This window comes from Columba livia, chromosome 3 (assembly GCF_036013475.1).
Source record: "Columba livia isolate bColLiv1 breed racing homer chromosome 3, bColLiv1.pat.W.v2, whole genome shotgun sequence".
Classification (NCBI taxonomy): Eukaryota; Metazoa; Chordata; class Aves; order Columbiformes; family Columbidae; genus Columba; species Columba livia.
In genome coordinates, this window is record NC_088604.1 from 15,504,993 (window position 1) to 15,528,426 (window position 23,434).

General features: G+C 41.6%; 2 protein-coding genes across 18 annotated transcripts in view; both read right to left on the bottom strand.

The window, feature by feature from the left end:
• The window catches only part of LPIN1 (lipin 1), an 82,083-nt gene extending 76,244 nt beyond the window's left edge, over positions 1–5,839 (bottom strand). For 3 of the 4 annotated variants that reach the window (XR_010471111.1, XM_005506845.3, XM_065055905.1), the window contains exon 1: positions 5,602–5,839. Coding sequence is in view for 3 of the 4 variants with exons in the window: in XM_005506845.3 (XP_005506902.3) it covers positions 5,602–5,691 (90 nt within the window). In the remaining variant the exon portion in view is untranslated. The remainder of the gene's footprint in view (positions 1–5,601) is intronic. The other variant, XM_013368451.3, reaches the window with a different exon arrangement.
• Positions 5,840–11,882: 6,043 nt separating this feature from the next.
• GREB1 (growth regulating estrogen receptor binding 1) overlaps positions 11,883–23,434 on the bottom strand; it is a 97,570-nt gene continuing 86,018 nt past the window's right edge. For all 14 annotated transcript variants that reach the window (XM_065055890.1, XM_021293624.2, XM_065055891.1 and 11 more), the window contains 7 exons: positions 22,372–22,576; positions 21,370–21,544; positions 20,189–20,407; positions 17,842–17,977; positions 17,103–17,303; positions 15,370–15,508; positions 11,883–13,578 (listed from right to left, as the gene is read on the bottom strand). In XM_065055890.1, coding sequence (XP_064911962.1) covers positions 13,415–13,578; positions 15,370–15,508; positions 17,103–17,303; positions 17,842–17,977; positions 20,189–20,407; positions 21,370–21,544; positions 22,372–22,576 — 1,239 coding nt within the window. In that variant the 3' untranslated portion in view covers positions 11,883–13,414. The remainder of the gene's footprint in view (positions 13,579–15,369; positions 15,509–17,102; positions 17,304–17,841; positions 17,978–20,188; positions 20,408–21,369; positions 21,545–22,371; positions 22,577–23,434) is intronic.

A 23,434-nucleotide genomic window follows, 5' to 3' on the forward strand; every position in this document is an offset into this window, starting at 1 on the left:
GATGATGACAGCCCAGACTTATCTGCTCCTCGATTTGGAGCAGAAGCTCTTTGGGAGCCTGCAGCATAAGCGCCAGATGTCTGCTGCTTTTCAGGAAGCTTTTTCTTATCTCCCTGACACAGGGGACTTTAAATGGAAAAAAGTTTTAACCTTCACCATGACTGGTAAGAGCTTGATAAATCTTTAAATACAAACGTCTGAAAGTGGGTAGCAGGAAATAAATATGTATCCATGCTTCAAAATATCTCAGATTTTAAGGCAGCCCTAGTTCTTGGAGATGAGTTTGTGTTTTGTGCCTGTTTGGACTGGGTTTTTCTTGTGTGCTCCACTTTTAGGAGTGTTTTGAACTTGCAGCCTGGATCTCAGTGTGGGTTTTTCTCAGCTGCTCGGAGAAAAGCTCACCCCTGGGCTGACCAGCCCTCAGCCTGTGGCCTTGACATGGTGCAAACTCCTGCACCAGGTGAGGTTCACCTGTCACAGACCACCACAAGGACTAGGAGAGCCGGAAACAGAGAGGTTAACACTCTGCATTTACGGCAGCATAAGATAAATCAGTGTTATTAAAGCATTACTCGTCATGCAGAGCAAGGTTATCATACAAAGGCAGTGTAGGCGGCAGGAACTGGGGGGCGAAGCAGCTGACAGCCTTGATACTGTTTTGTACCACTTTATACCCTCACAGCAGCCTCAGGTCCCCAAGGACCAAGCTGAACTTTCAGATCTATATTAAGACAGGGCAGGTTCCCTGAGACGTGATCTGCAGATACAGAAGGATCGCTGACCTCCAGCAATCTGCTCTAAATAAAATGCAGAAGGACTGAGTCTCCGGTCATCTCCCCTGAGAGGTGCTGAGCGAGCTGCAGGGTGAACCACAGGGAATGGTCTGGGTTCGATTTACTGTTTGTTTTTCATCAGGTGGGAAGGCAGCACACATGCTTGATGAAGGTGAAGGAAAGCAGATCTGTGGTGAAAACCTCTGAGCCTTATTTACCCATGCCAAAATCCATCCTCCTGTCGCTGAAGTGTCAGCCCTGTGGAATGGGAGCAAGGGGCTGTGACTAGGTCATACCTGCTCCCCAGCTGCAGCTGCTGGCCTGCTGGGGATAAGAAGCTCCTGCCTCTGAAAACTCTGAGGTTTGCTCAGCAGGTCAGTGCAAAAAGGCCCAACAAAATAGAACAGAACAAGAGCCCACACCGTGGACCTTGTGCACAGGGGGTAGTTGAAATCTTGTGCCTGAAGTGCTGCAGTCCAGCCGCGGGGCAGAAAGCCGGCAGGGAATCAGGTCCCATATGAGAGATCCCTCACCAGGGAAGGTCCATGGGATGGGGCAGTCCCAGAGCCCGGGCCATTCCCATCTGCGGGGACAGCTAAGAACAGTCCCACTGTCAGGGTAGCTGGGGCATCCTTATTGTAAAGTGCAGGAGACTCAAGGTGACCACAGCCACCAGGTGAGTGGCTCTGATCTCCAGATGGTTTTTGTGCAGTAAAAGTTTCACAGTGAGAGACACACAAATGTTTTTAGCTTTCTAAAAAACTGGTGATAATTAAATTGTTAGCCCCTCTGGAATTTGGTAAATCCAGGAGTACCTGCAGCCCTGGAGAAATAACAGTGTTTTATCAATGAGCCAGTGGTTTGGTCTGGGACTGGGCAGAGACTGACAAGAAACTTGCCTTTGAGAAGCCAACAAGTCTTCCTCCCATGGCAGCATCAATGGCAGCTGCAGCACTGGCAGCAGATGGCAATTTAATTGCAGCAAGGCGCCACATTCCTAGAAGGCTTCTCCCAGAGGAGAACGCAATATAAGCTCCAGGTTAAATTAGCCTAAAAAATTTGGAGGGAGGAGGGAAATTAAGGTTATAGTTTTCAAGTGTGCCTATATACTTTGGGTACCCAGTATAAGCGGCTCAGGAGGGATTTTCACAGATGATCGGCTTTCGCAGTTCAGGTGAGATTTGTAGAAATTCCTCTGAATGTGAAGGTCCTGAGCCAGTATCTCAGAGCAGAGCTACCTACAGTCAGCGGAAACGCTGGAAAATAAAACCTGAATTTTGCCTCAGGCCATATGGGAAGGTTGTATTTGATCCAGGAATTTGCACAGATCTCCTTGTTTCTGCAACTCAGAAAATGCCCCCATGGCCCACTGGGGCTGCTGGGGAGACACAGATGGAGGGGTGGGGGGACAGAGTCCAGGGATGGCTGGGGGCAAGTCAGGCAAGTTACCAGCTCTCCGTCTGAGATAGCTCCATCACCCTGCTGAAACATTTTTGCAATGAGGATGGTGAAACACTGGCCCAGGTTGCCCAGAGAGGTGGTAGATGCCCCATCCCTGCAGACATTCAAGGCCAGACTGGACAGGGCTCTGAGCAACCTGATCTAGTTGAAGATGTCCCTGCTCATTGCAGGCGGGTTGGACTAGATGAGCTTTGAAGATCCTTGCCAACCCAAACTGCTCTATGATTCGATGAATACGACTGCTCTTTGCCCCAGGCTGGAGGAGCAGAAACGTTCTTCACACATGACTCAGTAGTGTCCTTTTTGGGCAATATTTGGTTGGAAGAGAAGCTCCACAGCCAGCCTGGGACTCCTCCACCCCAGCCGGTGGCTGTCCCTGCAAAGCAGCAGCCGTACAGCCTGACATGGACGTGTCCCCCAGAGCAGCCTCACACCATCATTCACTGGTGAGGCATCTGCCTGACCCAGAGCACGGGGATTTCCAGCACATTCTTAAAAAGAAGAAAAAAATAAAAAACCCTGACTGAATTGGTGAGGCAATGAAAAAGCTGGAATCCAGACAAAGTAATCACTAGAATAAAGGGCCTTCCTCCATGTCCCCACCATCAGCCTCGTCCCTGCTCATCACACTTGTGCCCAGCTGCCAACAACAGCAGGTGACACAAGCCCAGCTGCCACCACATGCCCCACATGCTCAAATGTGGTTGCCAGTCCCAGTGCCAGCCCTACACTAATGGTGAGGCTGGGACAAGTTCCTCACCAGTCACACATGGCCCAGCTTGTTGACGCTTGCAGACACTGTCACTGTCTGCAGGTTGGTAGAGTCCATCACTGAGGGTTTGTCACCAATGGGAAGAGGGGAGTGTGGAAGAGCCAGCCGTGTCAAAATGCCAGTGACACACTGCTTCTCTATCACAGCCAGACCAATCCCTTGAGGTGCATGTGTTGTCTTCTACCCCCTCTTTCTGTACATCATGAACTTCTCAACTCCCCAGCCGTGGCAGAATCCTCTCCTCCTGACATTCCCATTTCCAACAACACAGGTTAGTCATCATTTTCTGTTCAAACTTCACATGCTGTTACTGGTGGAGAAGAAACTGAACAGGTTTTTAAGGTAACTTTTTCTTGCTGCTTAATCTGTTTTGTCATTACCATAAAGCTGCCTTCCTAAGTAGGTTTCTGTTCCAAGTCTAAGGGTGCTTTTGTTTAAATTCTAGTACCACCATCCCCACCATATCAGCCTCTCTCAGTGGTGCATAATTTATTTGTCTGGAATTTGTTTCATAATTTTTCATTATTACTCCTCTGAAAAGGACAGAAGCGTACAATCTCCTTCATTTCCTTAGAGAAATAAAATGTATGAAGTAATATTTGTGTGGTCTTCTTGCAACGTCATGGTAAATCAGAGGAAGCGTTTTGAGGTATAGATGCTCACAAAACCAAGCTTTTGCTTCTGGAAGCATGTAATTTTTTAATCACACTGTACATTTCGAAGCCTGGGGTTCGTATGTTTATCTTTGCATACCTAGGAAATCTTTTTATCAAAGAGCTCTCTCTTATGAGCATTTAGTATTCTCAAATGTATGTATTCTGTCATCCTCTCCAAGGACCACAGTTTTCTCTGTACTCTACAATGTACTGATATGCAGAAACACTTCTGTAAATCTATGGAGGCAAGTGGTCCTTCTTTTCTGAAGCCCTTAGCAGAATCACAGAGTCAGCAACACCTAAAGGCCAAAAGCAACTGTTTCAAATGATCTTTACCACATCTATTTCTATCAGAAATCCAATATGCTGTACATTCTAAATAACAGTGTTTATTTAACTTGTAAGGAAACTTACACATTTGTTGCAGAATAGATTGTCCCACAGAGCAGTGGGATCCGTTATTTCCGTTGGCAGTTTAAGAGACTTATATGTTAAGGAAATTCCCAGGAGGAAACTTAATGTAAAGTACACATCATAGAAATGCAATAGTCAAAACGGTGTGCAGGAAATCTCAATATTTAATAAAACTGATAACCAGAAATCCACTGACATCAGAAGTAAAAATAATAATAATCATCATCATCATCATCATCATCTCTGCCTTCATTTATAGTCAGAGCTTGGTTTATACTGAATGTAATTTAGACATTCCTTAGAGCTCCAGCCATCTGCTAACCATTCAGTACCAATCTGTCCACACCCAGCCTCCAGTCTGCTTAATCTGAACAGGATTTTCAGTGGAAACAGAACATTTCCACTCATTTTTAAGTAAGAAATCAATATCTTTAAATTGTCTTTCTACATGTCAAAAATGGGCATTCACCAGCACAAAAATCCTGTGTCCTGATGGTGATAACAACTCATATTCCTTTTCATCCTCTCTGCATCTTCCTCTAAAGATGAGACTATTTTAAATCCACAGTTCTATCATCAGCTGAATCTATTTATTCTGCCTCCAAGAAGCCATTGTCTCTGATAACTCCTTGGGTACCTGCAGAAAACGTTGGTTCCATGTGCTATGCACACATTCATGCCTGACCACAAATACTTAGAAACCATTTCAAACATCGCCATTTCCAGAAAAATCATAGATGTGTATGTTTATAAAAATATATGGAAATGAAATAAAGCCATAAATACTAATTTCAAGATATATAATTGATTTTTAAACAACTTTATTGATTTTTTAAAAGTAATTTAAAGGCTTGGTTGTACCTCCCTGTCTTTTCCTGAAACTTAGAGAATTCCCAGACCATTCAGTAGAGCTGTTCCTATTTCCACCTGAAGCCCTTTCAGAGTGAATGCATCCTCTGTCTTTCCATCAGAAAACTGTACAGACCCCTGTCATTTCTAGCAGCACTGGGTATCAAGCCCAGATCTTAAAACACAGGACAATGCAACCACTGTTTGAGGACCATCAGTGCAGACTGTCTCATTAAGGCAGCTTCTATCTTGCTAAAAAAATTAAAGCAAACATTCCTCTATTTATAATAGGAGTCTCACTGGCTTCAGAGCAAACATTTACACTATTGTTTACATAATTTTCCCTCCATTTTACCCAAAAGGTACCTTTCAGCAGTGCTGCTTTACACAGCCTCTGGGACAGCAGAGCAAACAGCACGGAATCAGCCAGGTTTTCTCATAGCATCTGACAGACACAACAGGAGCAAAGGAAGGTTTTCCCCATTCAGTTTTTCTTTAAATGTCCATAGGTAGAAATAGAGTAGACAACGTAACCATTAACAAAACAGAAACCTCAACAGCAGAGTAAAAAAGCTGATGATCCTCAGTTCTATCTGGGTTCACACAGCACAGTTTGTTACTTTCGTTCTAGAGCTTTAAAATTATATTTACACAACCTCAGGGCACAAGCTCTTACCCAAGACCACGGGGAGCCGGTGAGGGTCTCTGGCTGGTCTTCCTCCTCAGACGACATTCTGAGCTGATCATTTTCGCCCATTCTTTGCATACGCTACTAAAGCCACTCTTCGTTTCGGCCATGTACAAAAATTCTGCCTTCAGGTTTTAGCTGTTTACAACAAAGCTCCAGAGAATATAATTTCTCAGTGATCATGTTTGCGTGCTAATTTTACCTGCTGAGGTTCTTGGAAGCACAGTCAGAGCAAGAAACCTGAGCTCAGTAAACCGGAGCACACTTTCCTTGCAACTGACTCCTCAAGTATCCTGATTAAGTCATAAGATTCAGTGAAAAATTAGAGCCTGACAAATGCAAATCCACTTCCAAACAGTCAGTATCCTTACTTTCATATGAGATTTTTATGGTCAGATAATTCATTGAGTTATAAATTCCATTAAGAGAATAGAAGGAATTTTCACTGCAAACATTTTATTGCCATCATTAATCATATTTAGTGTGGATTTTAGTGGTTTAATTTTGTTTTCAAGACAGGTTTTTAATGTCAAAATCTTATTTCACCATTCTGAACAGCCACACAACTCCACAACCATACCTGTATGGACATGAAGGCAGCACAGCTTTTCTGTTCTCCAGTGCAATCAAGTTTGAAAGGCAGACATTTCCATTTGTTCCTTTTGGTCTTCTTTGTCTGTTTGGTTTGGTATCAGAGTGTAGAATCTGATTATTATAAATCTCACCCTACATAACTCTTGATCCTTGCAGGACTTACAGTTCTGGAAGACCGTAGAGCTGAGTCCAGCACCTTAAAATCCCTTCTGGCACCTGACAGGAATGGCAGCTTTGTCTCCTAGATCAGGCCTAAGGGAGGCTTTGCAGCTGAACTTACCAGTAATTCACAGCTATGAAATTATTTCAAATTCACAACCTTTAGCTTGAATTTTATTATTTATTATTTCCCTGTTTATAAGGCATCCAGTTGCAGTAGCTGGTGAAATAAAATTTCTGTCAAAGTCCCTGAACCCATCGGATATATCTCTGACTTCAGGCAAAGGCTTCTAAACCGTTCTGCTGAGTTATGTATAGAAATGCGCTGTTTATAGCACACCATTGCAGGACAGTCCTAGTGTTAGCTATGAGCTGATAGTGGTTATCAAAGGAACAAATATGCCCAGCTATGTTTGATATTTAACCTTAAGCTACATGCAAATTCGGTAAGTAGGAAAACAATTAAGTGATGGAAAACCAAAACTTTGGAAATAAAGCACTGAGTAGAGAAATGGCCTGTTGCTGGCATGTGGTCTCTCACTGTGTGTCACTGAGCTTGGCAGCAAGTATTAACAGAGAGGGCTAAAAAGTGACATCCCTCCCTGAGAGCTAGCAGCCCATCAGGCATCGTCACCTTGAGGATTAGGGTATTGCCCAGACTGTGGTTTGACAGTGGGTTGTTTTCAACAGCAACACCAGCTTCAGCTGTACTTTCCTCCATCATCCTCCTTATCCCAACCTACAACATGCAGGGCTCTTAAAAGCCTGAAGCAGCTTCCTGAAACAACTTATTCTGAGGTCTCAAGAAGAGCTGGGACATGCCAGCTCAAGGGGAAGCTCACTGCTGCCTGGAGTTGCCTGAAGTTTTGCGAGCACTGGGAACTAGGATTCCAGTGGATCCACCAAAACTAACACAACTGCCAACCTGCTGCAAAGAAAATGTCAGTTTGCACCAGAGGACACACATCAGGTGCAAGCAACACAACAATCACTCCAACTACTCACTGGGTGTACAGGAATCTGCTCAGCATCCCTCCTGTGCTGGCAGCTCAGACCTGCTCCTGCCCCTGAAGCTCTGCCCCTCCAGCCCACTGGTGCCCGTCCCTGATGGACATCCCTCCTGATGGGTCACTTAGGATCGCAGGACATTGACTTGGAAGAGACCTAATTTTCAGAAAAATTAATGCTTGCTTAAACTTTTTCATATAGCCACGTCACTCTCAAGTTGTAGACTAATGCTTTCAAGAGAAAACATCACAGCAATTAAGTTTCCAAGATGCTCAAGTTACCGAATGTTAAGACTGTGAGCACAGAAACCCATTTATTAGTTATCTGACAGATCACATTTTCTTTCTGGAACAATTTCGGGGAAGGAAATTCAATACAATTCTCCTTATTTCAGCTAAACAGGGAAATGCCACACCTAATGAATTTCAATGGCATTCCTGCTTCTGCTGAAAGTTCTATTCACTAAACTTAAAAGATAGGAACCACAGTTTGTTGAAGTAATTTTCCACTGTCCCACCCATTTATTCTATTAAATTTGCTTTCAAGCTGCGATGAGTAAGTACAACAATCTATCAGAAATACAGTTTAAATCATCGTAATACATTACATAATGTTTATTTACAAAATTCTTCAAGAAGTGGCTGTGTACCTTTCCCAGCACACTGCATTTCTGAAGCCTTTCTCATATTCTGCACTGTCCAACCTTTCTGCTTTCACCAAGCAGCACTAACAAGTATGGGCATTTCTACTGGGCAATATATATGAACACAACAGCTGCTGTTCCTAGATGAATGGTCTGGCATCCCATGTCCGAGGGTGACCATCACCAAACACTTCTGATCAAGAAATCCAGAAAAGGAATAATAACTGGATGTAAAAAGAGCTTTCTCCATAATTTTCCTCAATTAGGACAGTGGTTCCCTGCCTTTTCCCAAGGCTGCCATTCCCAGCTCCACTCCCCCATGGCCCAAACAGCTGCTTTTCCTTCACTCCCTTCCCATTTCCCCACTCTCAGGACTTTGTGGCTTCACTGCTACTTCCCCAGTTGGTGTTTTCAACCAAAGACACACGTGGAAGACAGCATCTGACTCAAAATTCACAGAAGATGTTCTCAGACTCACAGTTCACATAAGCTTCACAAGGGATTTTGGACTCCTGCTCAGCTTGTAGCCTCTGTGAGATCCTGTAGCAATGAGTTTCATTGGATAATTATGCAGTATAAACAGAAATCTCGATGTCAGTTTTAAACATTGCCTGATGATTCCACTGCATGACACAGGGTAAGTAGGAGCCAGCTTCTTTTTATAAATGGCATTTGTAAGTGCTGTATCATGAGAAGGAAAAAAAACACTTGTAATCATCCCAGAATATTTAAGTATAGTAATATTAGCTCATGGTAACCTTCATGTGAACTTTATTTTGCTGAAGTGATAAGATTATGTCATCTTATTTTTAATAGAATAGATGTTCAACTTTAAGATATTTTAAAATACAATCATTACTGTACTGGGACAGTGTCACTCACCTATAGAGTTAATCATTTGAAAGTGTGTGACATTCTGACGGTTCTGTTTCTCCAAAATCAACACATTGGTCACCTAACAAGTGTGAAGAAATTTCCTTCTGTTTATATTACTATGCAAATCTAACCAAATATTTCGATTTTCTTGAGAATTTTAGTCAAAACCACATCGACCTATGAAGCAGCTTTATGAATCTTTCTTAAAATCATGCTAGTTGATTCCAAATGTGTTTTTGTCGGTGAGCGGGAGTGTCACTGTTATACCTGACACCCCATCGCTCCGTTACCAAACAGCGTGTCAGCAATGGACAATCCCAGCAACTGAACTATTGCCTCAAAAGTCCCTGAGTTGTGTCCTCCACAATCTTCAATGATTGTTTTGGGGGCTGTCAAAACAGGACTGGAAATGTTATAAAAGCATTTGCAAATGACCAGAACCACTGAATATTTCTTCAGGTGAAGACTGGAGCAAGGGTCAACAGGCAGAGGATGTGTGGAACTAGTTTTACTTTTCATTGAAAAGCTACATGCTTAAGGAAGTAAGAAAAAGGAATGAATATGGATTTTATTTCACACCAGCATAGCCACTGTATTTCAGTGACAGCTGATGAAGTACTAAGGCTGGTTGCTGAGGAGTGGGGGACAAGATGTGACGGAAGGCTCCGGTGGGAGGATGGAGAGCCGGGGGGGGCGCTGTGCGTGGGGTGCTGAAGGGCTGTGCAGGGGTGTGTGGGTGAGGGATGCAGACAGAGAGGGTCTTTAAGATAATTGCAACGTGTTACCATGCTGAGAAACAGCTCTAGTGTGGTCATTTCTGCTACAGGCACTGTGGCAGTGGATGGGAACAGGCCCCAGGAACGAGGGATGTCTGGTGAAACCCACCAAGCAGTCAGCCCAGCCCAGCCCAGCCCCCCACGGCACGTGGCCGGGGCCTGTTGAACTGGGTGCTCATGCCACCCACCTGAATTCCCCCTGCCATGGAAATCCTCGTTCTTTCCCACCGCACACAGCCCCTGCCCAGGGCCCTGGTGCCCCAGCAAACATTTCCTTCCGCAGCCAGGAGCCCAACTTGCCCTCAGGTTTCTTCCATGCTGCTGCCTCCAGTCGTAGTCCCCACTTCCCTTGCTCCCTATTTCCCACCCTGCAAACCTCTCCCGTGACCCTTCCTTTGGCTTGTTTGTCTATTACTTTAACCTTTTCTTTTTGTATGAGTGAGACATTTCACCACAGAGTGTCACAGATAAAGCCTTTGAAAACCAGCCGCCTCTCAAGCAAAATTTAGCAGCTGCTTTTAGATGCAGAGTGGGAGCTGAGATCTGTACATTCCCTATCACCACGACAGGAAGCACTTGCTAGGGAAGGATGAAATCCCTTACATCCTCTAGTGTTCAAATCATCTGTAATGCCCGGATGAATAGATACCAGACATTAGTGCTTAAATGCTTCTGAAGAGTGCTTTGATAGTGGAGAGAGGATGGTAAGAAGTAAAATAATGTCACCTTCCCAGCAACCTTCTCTATATTTGGATACTGTTTTTTGCAGGAGCTGAATCATAAATACTTCACCCTGTGACACACAATACATGCTGACAATACTGCCTGCAGGTGATAATAGTGGATGACTAAACGAGCAAGTATGGAAGGCACTAGAGAAGAGTAGAGGCTGTAAAAAGTTTGCAAAAGCATGCAGGCTGTGCCTTTTATTTTATTTGCTACTACATTATCATTGAGTCAATCCATGCGATGGTGAGCTCTATCTTCTTGCTGTGTCCAAAGTCAGAAAGGAAATACTTAAAAGATTTGTGTATATAATGGGCATAGGCCAAGTTTTCTCGCAAAGGTCACTGGCACTGAAAGTCAGAACTCCTCCCACCATAGGCAAGATAAGAGAAGGGTGGAGTTGGGACCTGGGTTCCCAGCCCTACACGTGCCCCTGTGGCAAACAACTACAGCACAAAGATGTTGAAGCACAGAATGCCAGTCCCACCCAAACAGACTTGCTTTTATTTACCATTATTATTTATCTGCATTACTGTAGCATCTCCGAGTCACAGCTGGACACGAGCCCTACATTGTCCCTCTCCCTGAAAGCTTACACTCTAATGAAGCTTAGCTTGTAAACTAGGTCAGGGATGAAGAAACTTTTGGATGGAGCTCTGGAGGGTGGCTCTCCCTGACTCATCCACTGTTACTTTTTTAGCATTCTGTGAACAAAATGTTGTATTTTTCTATCATGTTGGATGCATAGCTGGTTTTATGCTGGGAAGTAGCTGCATTTTGGTCACGCAGTATGTGTGTATCTGGTCTTTTAACAGGATGCACTGCATCCTGCACAATGGGCTGTGCAAGCAAGTTTTGCCATATACGACTGCTTATGTATATACTCCACGATGAAGAATGATTGCACATGTTCGCATGGTAGACATATGCCTGGTGAGGCCAGGTCCTGAGGCTCCTGTCCTGGAGACAGGACACGGTAGGCAAGTCATGGAGCAAAAGGCTAATGGTGAAACAACACTCAGGAGTTATGATGGTTTCAGCCCACTAGTGGCTGCATTTTGTCAAAGTTCTGAAGACTTCGTGGCAAAAGAGAATGTTAAGAAAGGATGTGATTTATTTTTATTTATTTACTAATATTAATCTATACTTTAAGCCCTTTTTCAGTTTCCTGGAGAAAATGGATGTCTAAAGACTTGCAAAACAAATCTCTGATCTAAAACACAGGGGAAGTTCACAGGCACTCAGTATAAGTTGTTTAAGTATTCAGTTACAGGAAAGGAGGTTTCAGCCTGTCATCTTTAGTTCTGAGTTGTAAAAAGGCTTACACTTTTAAGCCTATGCTATGCTTTAGGCCATTAAGTAGCACTTTATTTTCTCCTGATTTGTTCAGGGCATTCCTTAATTATATTAGCTTCTTTCAGCCAACCCTTTTCTTCTTTTTTCCCCCCTATGAAAGCATACTTGACGGTACATCACCAAGACAGATGTCCATGCAGCATTAACTTTATTTATAAAGGATGGATTAGACATGAATGTCACACTTCTTTAAAAAAAGTTTAAATTAACTAATCAATTGGCGAAAACTGAACAGGTAATACTATTTACATAGGACAATGCTCACCTTCCTTCCCAAAACTTAAAGTGAATTCTCACTCTGAAACAAGGACAATGAAATACAGAGACACACTGATCTCTAGCAGTTACCTTGTAAATAGCGATCTCAGTCTCTCAAACTCAGAGAACTCACCTTTTCCCTGTAAGTGAACCTAAATTAGCTCTTTGGCATAGTCGTACTGATATCTGCATTTCAAGTCAGTATTGTAATGAACTCAGCCGCCTAATAGCATTTCATCAGTATAAAACCAATAATCCTCCCACCGGTTCATCCAGCAAGAAAAGATATTAGAGGTCTTCTGACAATATCTATACTCATCCTTCCTCCATCTGGAGTGAGTGAAGTTAACACTGATTCAATAAGACAAACAGGAAGTTTGCAACTCAGAGAATATTACCAAAAGTCTAGACAAAGACTGTGATCACTGAATTCACATGTAAAGTGTACATTCTAGAATGTGTTATTAGATTTCCACCTGAATTCCTCAGAGATGTAGTCTCTATTTTCTCACTCTTTTGAAGCACTTTGGCAAGAAAATATCCCCAGAAAGTGTATTAGGAGTGTTTCAAACCACCTCATCTGCTGTCTTGGGTGCACTGGGCTTGAAGTCTGCAGCCAGTGCAACAATTTAATCAGAAGCCAGGAAACACCAGATGTAGTAAGTCACTTGCAGGTCAGTCTCACCATTTGGTCTCTTCAGCTACTTGAGGTAATTTCAGTTTTAGGTTTAAATGTTCAGATCTTATTTAAAAGCTACCTTCCTGACTCTCTTCTTTATGCTAATAAAATTAGACATATAGTTATGCTTCTATCCCAAGAGTCCTGTGCAGTAAAACTATCCAGCATGGCACCTATTCCAGAAATTAAGGCTCCAACTGAGTGCCCACTGTTAAAGAAATATACTTTACAAATCTTCATATAAAAAGCCTTCCTGAATCAATCAGTAGCAGTATACTACAAAACTGTAACAATTCTTGTTGCCTTGTGCCAACTGTTAGATAAATAAGACTCGTAAGACAAAATATGCTCCAAAATTTAAACTTCCTATTTCTGGAACACAAGTAGTTCTCTTTTCTTGCTTATGAACTTGCATGTGATCTTTTTTGTCCCAGCAGAAGTGCACTCACTGACCTCCCTTCTGATCCAAAAGTATTTCCGCCATGCGGAGTAGTAAGTTTCTGCATCTCTCTCAGGAATTAGAAATTGCTTCCATCAGACAATTAAATTAGAAAAGTCACTTCAGGGTTTGGAAATATGAGCGTGAATTGTCTGATTAGGTATCATTCTAATAAACAACGGAAAACAGTCCTGTCTCTGTTCAGAAAGCAGAGCCTCTCAAAAGTCATTTCAGGAGATGGTGGCAATTAGTCTCTTGTTTCATTTAGGAAATGTGTCTCCTTCCAATTAAATATGTCGTCCAGTCAGGAAGAAAAGTGGTCTGTCCTCTTTTGCGTTGGCAGTCTGGAACTCATCCCGCAGTCGGAACTGCCATTCGTCTTCCAGCTCTAGCCGGACAACAGTCTGGCGAAGAGAATTGCGATCTTGACATATGACACACAGGGTGGCACCTAAGCAAACAGTCGAAAAGAAACCCACATGAATATCCCCTTCATTCTCATATCACTCAGCTCCCACCACCCTTTAGCATGTACAACGCCACCACTTTCACAACAGGAGCCTGGGAGAAAATTAAGACACTCACGTAGAACTGAGGAGAGCTCTGTTCAACTCCCTGTTTATCAGAATCTTCTTGTGTAACTGGAGGTACCTAGTATTCATCTAGTAAACAAGACTAACCATACATTCCCTACTCTTTGGGGTAAGGAAGAGTAAAACTGCCAGGTCTAAGGAGGTGATGGTGGGTCCTGGCAGAAAACAAGACAAATCCCTACATCCAATCCTGTTCTAGCCCTACCTTGTTGAGTGAAACCCTCCCTCAGCAAAACACAGCACAGCCAATCGCCATGAAGGCTGGATGAGCTCCGTGTGCTTTGCTGGCCAGAAAGGGTCTAAACATGTCCTTAAAGCTAGTCACAAACTTGAGTGCATTTCAGATTGGTAAGCCAACGTGCTGGCAAGGAAGAACCTGGTCTGTATGGCTATGGACACAAGAGAATCCAGAATGCCAAAGTTAAAAACATCAGATTTTAATAAACAATATTGAATGTCTTGCCCGACGTGCTGATGCCATTTTAACTTGTGTGCATGATTTCCTGGCTTCTGAGAAAAGTGCTCAATCAAGAGGAAATAATTACCTCACCAGCATTCAATACTCTGAATGAGAAATGGTGAAGTAGGAGGAAATGCACAAGACATAAAAAAAACTGAGAATATAATAAAAAGAAACAAGACAGGCAGTCATGTGGTGTTTAATGCTCGTGTGGCTGGTTACCAAATCAAGTAGAAGGCCAAGGGAGATGGAGAAATCTCAAATCAAATACACTTTGTGCTATATGGCATAAAAATTTCCTGGTTTATGCAAAATGAAACTGATTGACAGCCTCCAGTCACTCAAAAAATGCAACACAAAACACTGCTTTCATTTGCAGTTACTCTGATAACCATGATAGAGAAACTAAGGGCTGATTATGAGCACAGACACTGGCACACATGTGGCTTCAGTGGTGTCTGCAGGTAAAAGTACTTTATACACCAGTTTGCGCTTTGCAACAAAGGACACAGCAGTTAGTAACAACTCTGCCTGTTTCATGAAGGCATTCGCCATGGTGTTCTTCCACCAGTGACAGTTACAGCTGTGAGTGAAACAAATCCCCAGAGCACTAAAAGCCTAAGACAGCAGCAGAACAAGCCCAAGGAAGTTTGCAATGCGACTGCCTACAAATGGAAGTTATTTGTCTCCACTGCTATCCACCATCGTAAGGACTACAGGGAGAAACTGGTTGTTATGAATAAATTTTGAATGAGCCAGTTTGTATTTCCAAGGGTAGTAAACAGATATTGATGGAGGCTTGTTCATCACCCACTTTCTGTGAAAAATTAGAAAATCTGCAAGAACACAATAGGTAAATGACTCATACATAAATCTTAAATACTCCAATTTTGAACATAAGGTAAGGACTTATGCATATACACTGGGCATAATGATACAGATCCAACATTCCTCCCCACTTAGAAATCTGCAGAACTTATAACACTGTTATATACCAGTTTACTACTGTACAGAGTCAACACGATCAAGCATCAAAGATGGGTGGGACATATAAAGACAAACATGAATACATGCAAATATATACATATATATATATATGCATGTATATTTTCATATAAAACACATTTTTTTCCCACCTTCCCAGAGACCAATTCACATAACTCTCCATAATAAAATTATTGCCTCTCACCTTTAAGAAAATGAAACTTCTTCAAAAAGCTGGCTACAACAAAGGAGTCACAGAGGTACAGCAGGAGACCACTGAATGTCAGCCCAGAGGAACTGATATTCAGAGAGTGAGGCCGAGAACTCACATAGCAAACTGCAATCTGATTGTGAGATGGGAAAAAAAAATAACATTTTTCATGCCACTATATAAAGCTAAGGCTTGATATCAAGCTTTCAGTACTTGCACCTGGCTCAAATTCAGACTTGCCTTCCAACTCCAAATATTCTGATCTTTATAATTTCTTCCTAAACATCCCTCTGCTTATTAAAAATCTACATAAAAGCACTACTTGTAACTATTTTTTAGTCGTTACTATTCATTACTGTTCTTATCATGAGTTTCAGATATGACAGGGTTTGAAAGCTGCAGTAACTCCCAACAACCATAATGCTGTGACCTGCCCAGCACAGTTCACACAAGTAAATACAGTAATTCCGCGGTCAGACATGAAAAGAACCCTTTAGTAATGCCTAATTTAATTTACATTATATAAGATTAATCAAGTCAGTAGAACTGTGCATATACATAAATGCATGAGGTTTCCTCTTGTCTTCTTTGTTTTTAGGGTTACTTCCCAAATCCACTGTGAACCAGGAATATTTATAGCACTCTTTCAGGATTTTATACATTTAAGTTAAGGCATCTTCCACACAGGCTTTGTTTCCAAAGTGCCTTTGTACTGCATAGTTGGAACAGACCCTCATCTAGCATAAATCAGCATGATTCAGTGGAGGAAGGTTGACCTACAGCAACTGAGACTCTGGCCCAGGGAGCTTATGTTTATCCATATTCCTTCAAGTCTATTGTGTCATATCCCAGCTCAGGCAACAATTCCAGAGTGAACTGAACTCATTTCATGTGTTGAATGGGTTAATGCTGAAAGGATGCAGTGGCTGAAGAGAGTAACAGTACAACACCCTTCCACAGAGTTTGTTTATCCAAGCATGGAGGGAATGTAGAGCTATAACAGCTCAGCCAGAAAGAAAATTAAAATATATAGTTCAAAATTTTCTGGGAGCAGCCTATATGGAAATGTCATTACACTGCTGTTTTGGTAAAGAAGTTCAGCAAGACTGAATTTCATTTAGTATTCAAGTCAGGTGAAAAGACAAACACAGTTCCCTCTCTTGAACAACAGCTTAGTATCATACTTCGATCTGACCTACATTTGTGTCTAAGTATGACCTTGGCTTTAGATGCAAACCCATTAGAGAGAGTCAACCATTCCCGAGATCTAATGTCAGCTTCTCTCATGCTGTTTTCTTGGTATTTGCTTCTCTGCCTCAGCTTATCAGTCAAAAGTGAACAAAAACATTTGTATTTCGAAGTGCTTTCTAAGGGCTAGCTAGTATTTGTAAAACACTCTTATGGAAGAAATTTGCTGTAGGAAGGGCCAAATTATAGCATACTGAGCAAACACTTAAAGAAAAAGTGCTTTGTGTTAATGCAGAATCTAATACAATTCACAGACTACAGTAATATTTAGGACAACTCTGGTATTGTTCTCCATGTAGTTTATTCTTAGTCTCAAATAATACCTCTGTGGGTCTAAGAACTTGATTTTAACATTACAGGGATCTAATACCTGATTCTTTAAAGGCTGTGTAACTATTATTGAGGAGTGCATCAACAAACTCATCCAAAACATAGCCTATACATTTTTAGAGCTGCTCAAAGATTATGTTGTTCAGTACCTGTGGTCCTAAGTTAAGGTAACAGTCCACAGATAGCACTGGATGGCTATAATTCTTCAGTGAGAGAGGGAAGAAGCGATGGCTGTGATACTGGAGGTATTTTTCAAGGAGCAACTGAGCAGGTGCTGCCAAGAAGGTATGCTTGCTGTCGGGAGCACAAATGTACTGAGCGGGGGAGATTGAAACTGGAGTGTCAGATACCTATGAGGAAAAATATTTCTTGTACAGATCAATCCTGATAATCAAGTTGTACTTATCTGAATTTTGGTTTGTATAAAATATAGCTCTAGCCTATAAATCTAAGATTTATATAAGAAGCGAAATCATTCAGCCAAAAATATCTGCTACCAAAAAGTTTCAGAGTTTCACAGCATGATATTTGTACTTATAAAGGCTTTGTGGTTTCTTGTTTTAACACAAAGTCCTCCTACATATGAAGTCATATGAAGATGAGCAATTCAAGAGCTATAGAGAAAAAAATCATAGTGAATGGTTACCTGGATTGTAAAGAGACACCTTAGGTGTTTTAAAAAGTTTTAAAGGAAAATTATTAAGGAAAGGTGCATTTATGTCAAGAATATTGTGGGTTTCAGAAGTAAATAAATACATAAATATACAATAAAATACATGGAAGACATACCCCATTAGTGGCACCAAAATACCTCAGTTCTCCTGGTTACAGGGTACAAAAACGAAAACAGCATTTTAACAATAATGAAACAGCAGTCTCAGTTCCCACCTTAGACTTAATGTGAAAGGATCGCTGTCCTCCTACTGCAATTTGCTTTTTCATGACACTGAAGTGATTGAACCGACAGATGAGAAGGCCAGCGCTGTGGACACGCAAGTTGAAGTCAACATCGTCACACGTAAATCTGGAAAGAATAAAATCAAAGCAGTTCAGAGGAATATTTCTCGTCACACAATAACAAATACAAGTGCTCAGGGTCTTTGACAGGTGTGAAATACACTGACTCTCCACTGGTGCCAGTCAGGGAAAGAGGCTTCTGCTTTGTAACAATAAACCAGGCTAGAATGAGTTCAGGAAGACCAGAATGAGGGAGAGAACCACTTAGGGGGTGAAAGAACCAGAAACACAGAGAAAAATGGAAGGAGAAATGTAGGAAATTGCCACGGAAGAGTCCGAGGAGTTAAAATATTTTCTTTGCCTTTTACTACAATAAAGCCATCAGAGAAAATAGCCACATACATTACTACTTCAAATAATGTCAAGGAAATTAATTCCTTTGACTTCCAAGGAAATGGTTGAGGCTCTACAATCAATTTGTTAAATGCACAGAGGTCTCTGACTACTCCTTTTTCCCTTTCAGAATTTTTTTTTCAACATTCCTTTACAGAAATAATGTCATTTGACATTAGAGACAAAATCTATTTCAAGGCAAGGAGTCTTTTCTTAATACACCAGAACTGCTGAGACATAGGAATAAATTAAGTAGAATGAGGCCAAACATCCCTGAGCTAAATTTGATGAATATTTATCTGTGGCCTTTGGAAAACTGAGGTTCAGTTCTCCGTTTTGAATGTAGGTATTACACAGCAAAGTGGATGATGTACAGAACTGTTGGATTAACATCCAGGGCTTGAGTTTAAGAGAGCTGAGCAGGTACTGCAACGGTGAACACCAGTGAGAAATGTGGCATTTAATTATACATTTTTAAAATCTTGTCTTTGATCTTAGTAATATTTACATGGATATTTGGTATCCCTGAATGTCAGTGTCTCTGTTTTAAAAAGTACCTGTTTCCTTGCCAGCCCAGGCGTGGAATGCCGTGCAATACATCGGGCTCAGCAGCACCCACGCAGAGGATTACGGGAGCCACGCATGGTTGAAGGACACAGGCAGGAAACGAGTGGTGTGGTCTGGCATTCCTGACATTTTAATTTTGCTGCCTGCACTCATATAGTTTTGCTTTATTGTTGTTATCTTCATTAGCCCTTTGTAGTGATTCATAAGGTAATATTTAGACAGGCTAGGAGATGCACAAGAGCATGTTTAAAATGCTCTTTTAAGGTGTCAGCCTGGTGGTGACAGAAAGTTAGGTCATTTGTTTGTCCGTGGAATTATGACAACAGAAGTGCTTCCCTGCAGATATAAGTAAACTTGGACTTCAACAGACATCTTCCTGATATAGAAGAGTTCTTCTGAGAGGTACAGTGACGTTCAGTTATCTAAGTCTTGGTGTGTAGAGCCGTTTTAGATTACCTGGGGTATCCCACCTAGCTTACAGAAAACCACATTTTGATTTCATGTCATACCTGTCAGCCCCATATGGACATCTTGCATATCTGGAGGTGTCTAAGGGCTGACTTTAGACAAGTGAATCCCACCTCTACCGATATCTACTTCATTCTGTTGTAATAAATGATTGTGTCTCAGAAATGGGTCCAAAGCTACAGTTTATTTCACATAGATCAGTGAAATTCTGTGAGATGATGTACCCAGTGAATGCATTTCTGGTAACTGTGGTGATACTGTGCATGGCAGTATTATAATCTGATACATCCTGTGTGGCACAATAAATTAAAAATTGGGAATTCTGAGACAACTGAATGTGAAAACCAAAAGCAATGCTAATGAGGTTCATTTTTTCCCTTCTTCTAATTGTCCTGATGAGCATACATGCAGTATGCTCCAGTGTTCTGCTCCTCGGGGTAAAAAATCCCAGCTATATCTCAGTTCCATGTCACAACAAAATGTGGTTATGTGCTATTCACCCATACAGCCCTGTTTCCTTTGGAAGGGAGTGCAGGTAAGTGGGCAGGAGGGGAAGGACAGTGTTCACCAAAAGGCCACTTGGACTAGACCACCGGGGCACCAGTATTGCAGGTGACACTGCTGAGTGTGTCTGCTCTGCAATTCAGATACGGCTGGTTTATTTGGAACTATGGACATTAATGTCTTTTTCCAACTGCTGACAATTTGGGAAGGATTTGAACCATCAATAAGAAAACAAAACCTTTCTGTATCCCATTAACAACCTCCCCAAAAAGCAAACAAGAGCTTCTGTAAAAAACCTCTTATATAGTTCATTATCTCTATTGAATTATGCTACTCATTCACTTACCTGTTTTGATTGTACTGTACATTCTGTGTCAGATCAACATTCAGCATGATGAAGTCATGCACATGGCAGCAGGAGAATGCTTCCTTGATCTCAGCACGGTTCGTTTTACTGGACCATTTCCTCATCCCAATTAAGGCATAGTGAGTGACATTGGGAGTTGCTTCAATGTGTTGCAGAATTTGCTTCAAGGAAACATTCCTTTCAGTCCATGTATAGTCACTACAATAATTATGAAAATGTGTTAATTTTAAAGCATATAGAGAACATTCAGAATCTCATTCAGAAGAGCAATTCTCAACAGCTGAAAGTAGCCATGAGTACCTGGTAGACAACTTCAGCGTTGTGTTACTTTACTGCAACTTCTTGTCTCTCACTCTAACCAAAACTTAAAATTAACTAGTGCTTATGTGGTGGGGACTGGTATGACTGATCTGAAACTTAAGTCTGGATCTTTCAAAATATTCACTCAGATATGTAAAATTAGAAAGTTACCTGGATAATGTTCCAAATGACTCTGGGAGGGTTGCTGCCTTTGTGCCATAACTTAAGCGCAAAGCCTAAGATTCTCCTAGCCCACCCCTAGAGACATAAATCTCAGTTTTCACTGAGCTTAGCTCTCTTTGAAGGTTTGCTGTAAATCCTGCATAGGACCATTCTGGGAATAGATAAAATATCTAGTACAAACAATGTTCTATAGTTATGAAAACAAAAATAAACAAAAATACTTGTTTGGGGGCTTGGGGAGCTAATAAAGGAGCCATACAGACTGGGACTGACAGCCAGAGGAAATCAGTTGCACAGTTTGCACAGAAATGTCTTTTAGCTTCCTTAGAAAAATCCTGTTAAAGATGTACCTGTGAATGCCCATGTTGTCCAGTATATTAGGGGTTGTTTTGCAGATACTGAAATCTGCAGCCCAAATAAGTCTAGTTTGAACTAGAGTCAAGCTGCACAGCAAAGGCTGCAGGGCACTGAAATCCCCAGGGGACAGCAATGAAAAACAGGCACTAAACTATGTGCTATGCAAAGGCAGATATCTAGGGAAAATACTTCTGTCATTAGGCAAATGTTCTCTGCTTGTAGAAGGTAAAAGTTGTAGTATATCAAACGTAATTTCAAAACTGCTGTTCAGTGAAAGGTTAAAAGAGATCAGCTGAAAAAGTATATATTACTCTGTTTACCTTTTCCTGTCTCCAGAACAATCAACTTCTACTGCATTCCACATAACACAAGAGTCATCTGAAATTACAATGAAAGGCCAAATATCCTGGGGTTTGATCCCCAGCTCCTCCTGCCGATTTCGTTCAAGCTCCAAGTTATGATAAGACAACTCTTTTATCAGGAAGTGTGCAGCACCTGAAACCAAGGACATAAACCATCAGATTAAAAGTAGGGACAGAAATTGTTTGCTTTTAACTTGGAAGTGCTTTGAAGTGAATACTTCTGCAGACCAGAATATGAATCACACTGAAGATTTTAACACCTAACATTCCCCAGAGCCAACTTAGTCTGTCACTTGCCAAGCAAGTGACTTACAGGACCCCACTGGGAAGCACCAAAAATGAAGCCGCATTTCTGTGGTAAAGATTTGCTAGTGTCTTAATGGTTTAGAGACTGATTCTTTTAAGCTGACAGGTATTTGGCTGCACTAGCATCTCTTAGTGAAAATATCTAGAGATGTTGCTTGACCAGCTGAATAACACGGAAATACTTTCCTCTGATGATATACATTAAATGTTTGTCACTACTGCTGTCTATAAGTTGTTCCAGCAGTAAAAGCAAGGTGCTGAATATTTCACAGATATCACATTAGCAAAACCCACCTAAGAGATGTCTCTAATCAATGCGTCACTGCCTATGCAAATAGTACATCTCTTATTTCCACAAGGAAACGGAGCAGGTAACTCCATCTGAGTTAACACCCTCAGCACCCTTTAAAATCAATAGGAGAGAGTATTTCTAGGTAAGTATTACTAGGGTGCAATTAATCAAGCTTGTTTTAAGTGACCTGGATTAAGTGAATTGCATCTTCAACTGTGACACATTGTCCTCAAAGGGAATCCAGGTCACCAGATCCAATATGCTGGCTACAATGTGTGTGTCTACCTTCTGCTATTGAATAATAACGCCTCAAAGGCCCAACTCATGTGTCTGCATTTGTTAGAACTTTTTGTTATACTTACCTACTCCTGCACTGTTGAAAATGCTTGGAAGAACAAGCATGATGTGGTTGGGCCAATACTTCTTATATATGGCCATTTCATATTCCTTGACAACTAACACATGCAAATGACTGGCTCCATCCATTGCATGATATAAATTGAAAAGTCCATGTTCATGACGACCAGTAGTGGGAGTAAAAGTGGGGCTTTTAATGTAATCTTCACTCTGTAAATAAAAAGAAGTGTGAGTTTCTGTATCAGCCTGGAGGATGTTTAAACAAAGAGAACCAGATCCTTTAGGAGAATAAGTCAGATTAATTGATTCTGGGCAAGCTGCTACATTTTAAATAAGCTTAATAGGAAAATGAAAACCCTTCACAGAATTTGGGAAAAAGAAAACTCTATCACTTAGCTTATTCAGCTGGTGAGAGTGTGGTGGACTGGATAGGACTGCTAAACTTGACTTGCCAACTGCACGAGAACCCTAAGGCTATATCTGGAAAACGATTTAGGTCCATATGACAGAAGATGCTAAGAAACATCTTACTCCCAAACCGCAGTATGACCCTTATGAGTGACTGTCACCCAATCTTTAATGCATTGGAAATTAGTAGGTGCTTCCAAGTTTGATAGCACAGCATCTGAGAGACCTGTTTCTACAGATATCCAGGGCTCTTCCTGTCTGGGCAACTGATTTTAGCCCAGTTCCTACTAAGGTCATTAAGGACCTAGAATGAAAGTATGTTTCTTTACAGAGATTCTCCAAAACCCTCACAATTAAGCACTCCTGATTTAAAACTGACAAAGCACAAAATGGTGAATTTGATGCCAGTGCAGTGCATGAAAGGGAATTTAAAGCAGATCAAGAAAATATTTTAAAATGGTTTAATAAACTGGATTTGTATCCTATGGCACTTTTCAAACTTGCAGCAAGAATGCAGGCATCATTCTGGAGCAAGTGAACAGAAAAAAGAAGCAAAGGAAGAGGAAATGGTTTCGTCAAAGCCTCAAGGCATGTCAGTGGCAGAAGCAGGACCACAAGGGCCCAGTGCACAGCATTGTGTAGCCAAGCACAAGTTCACTG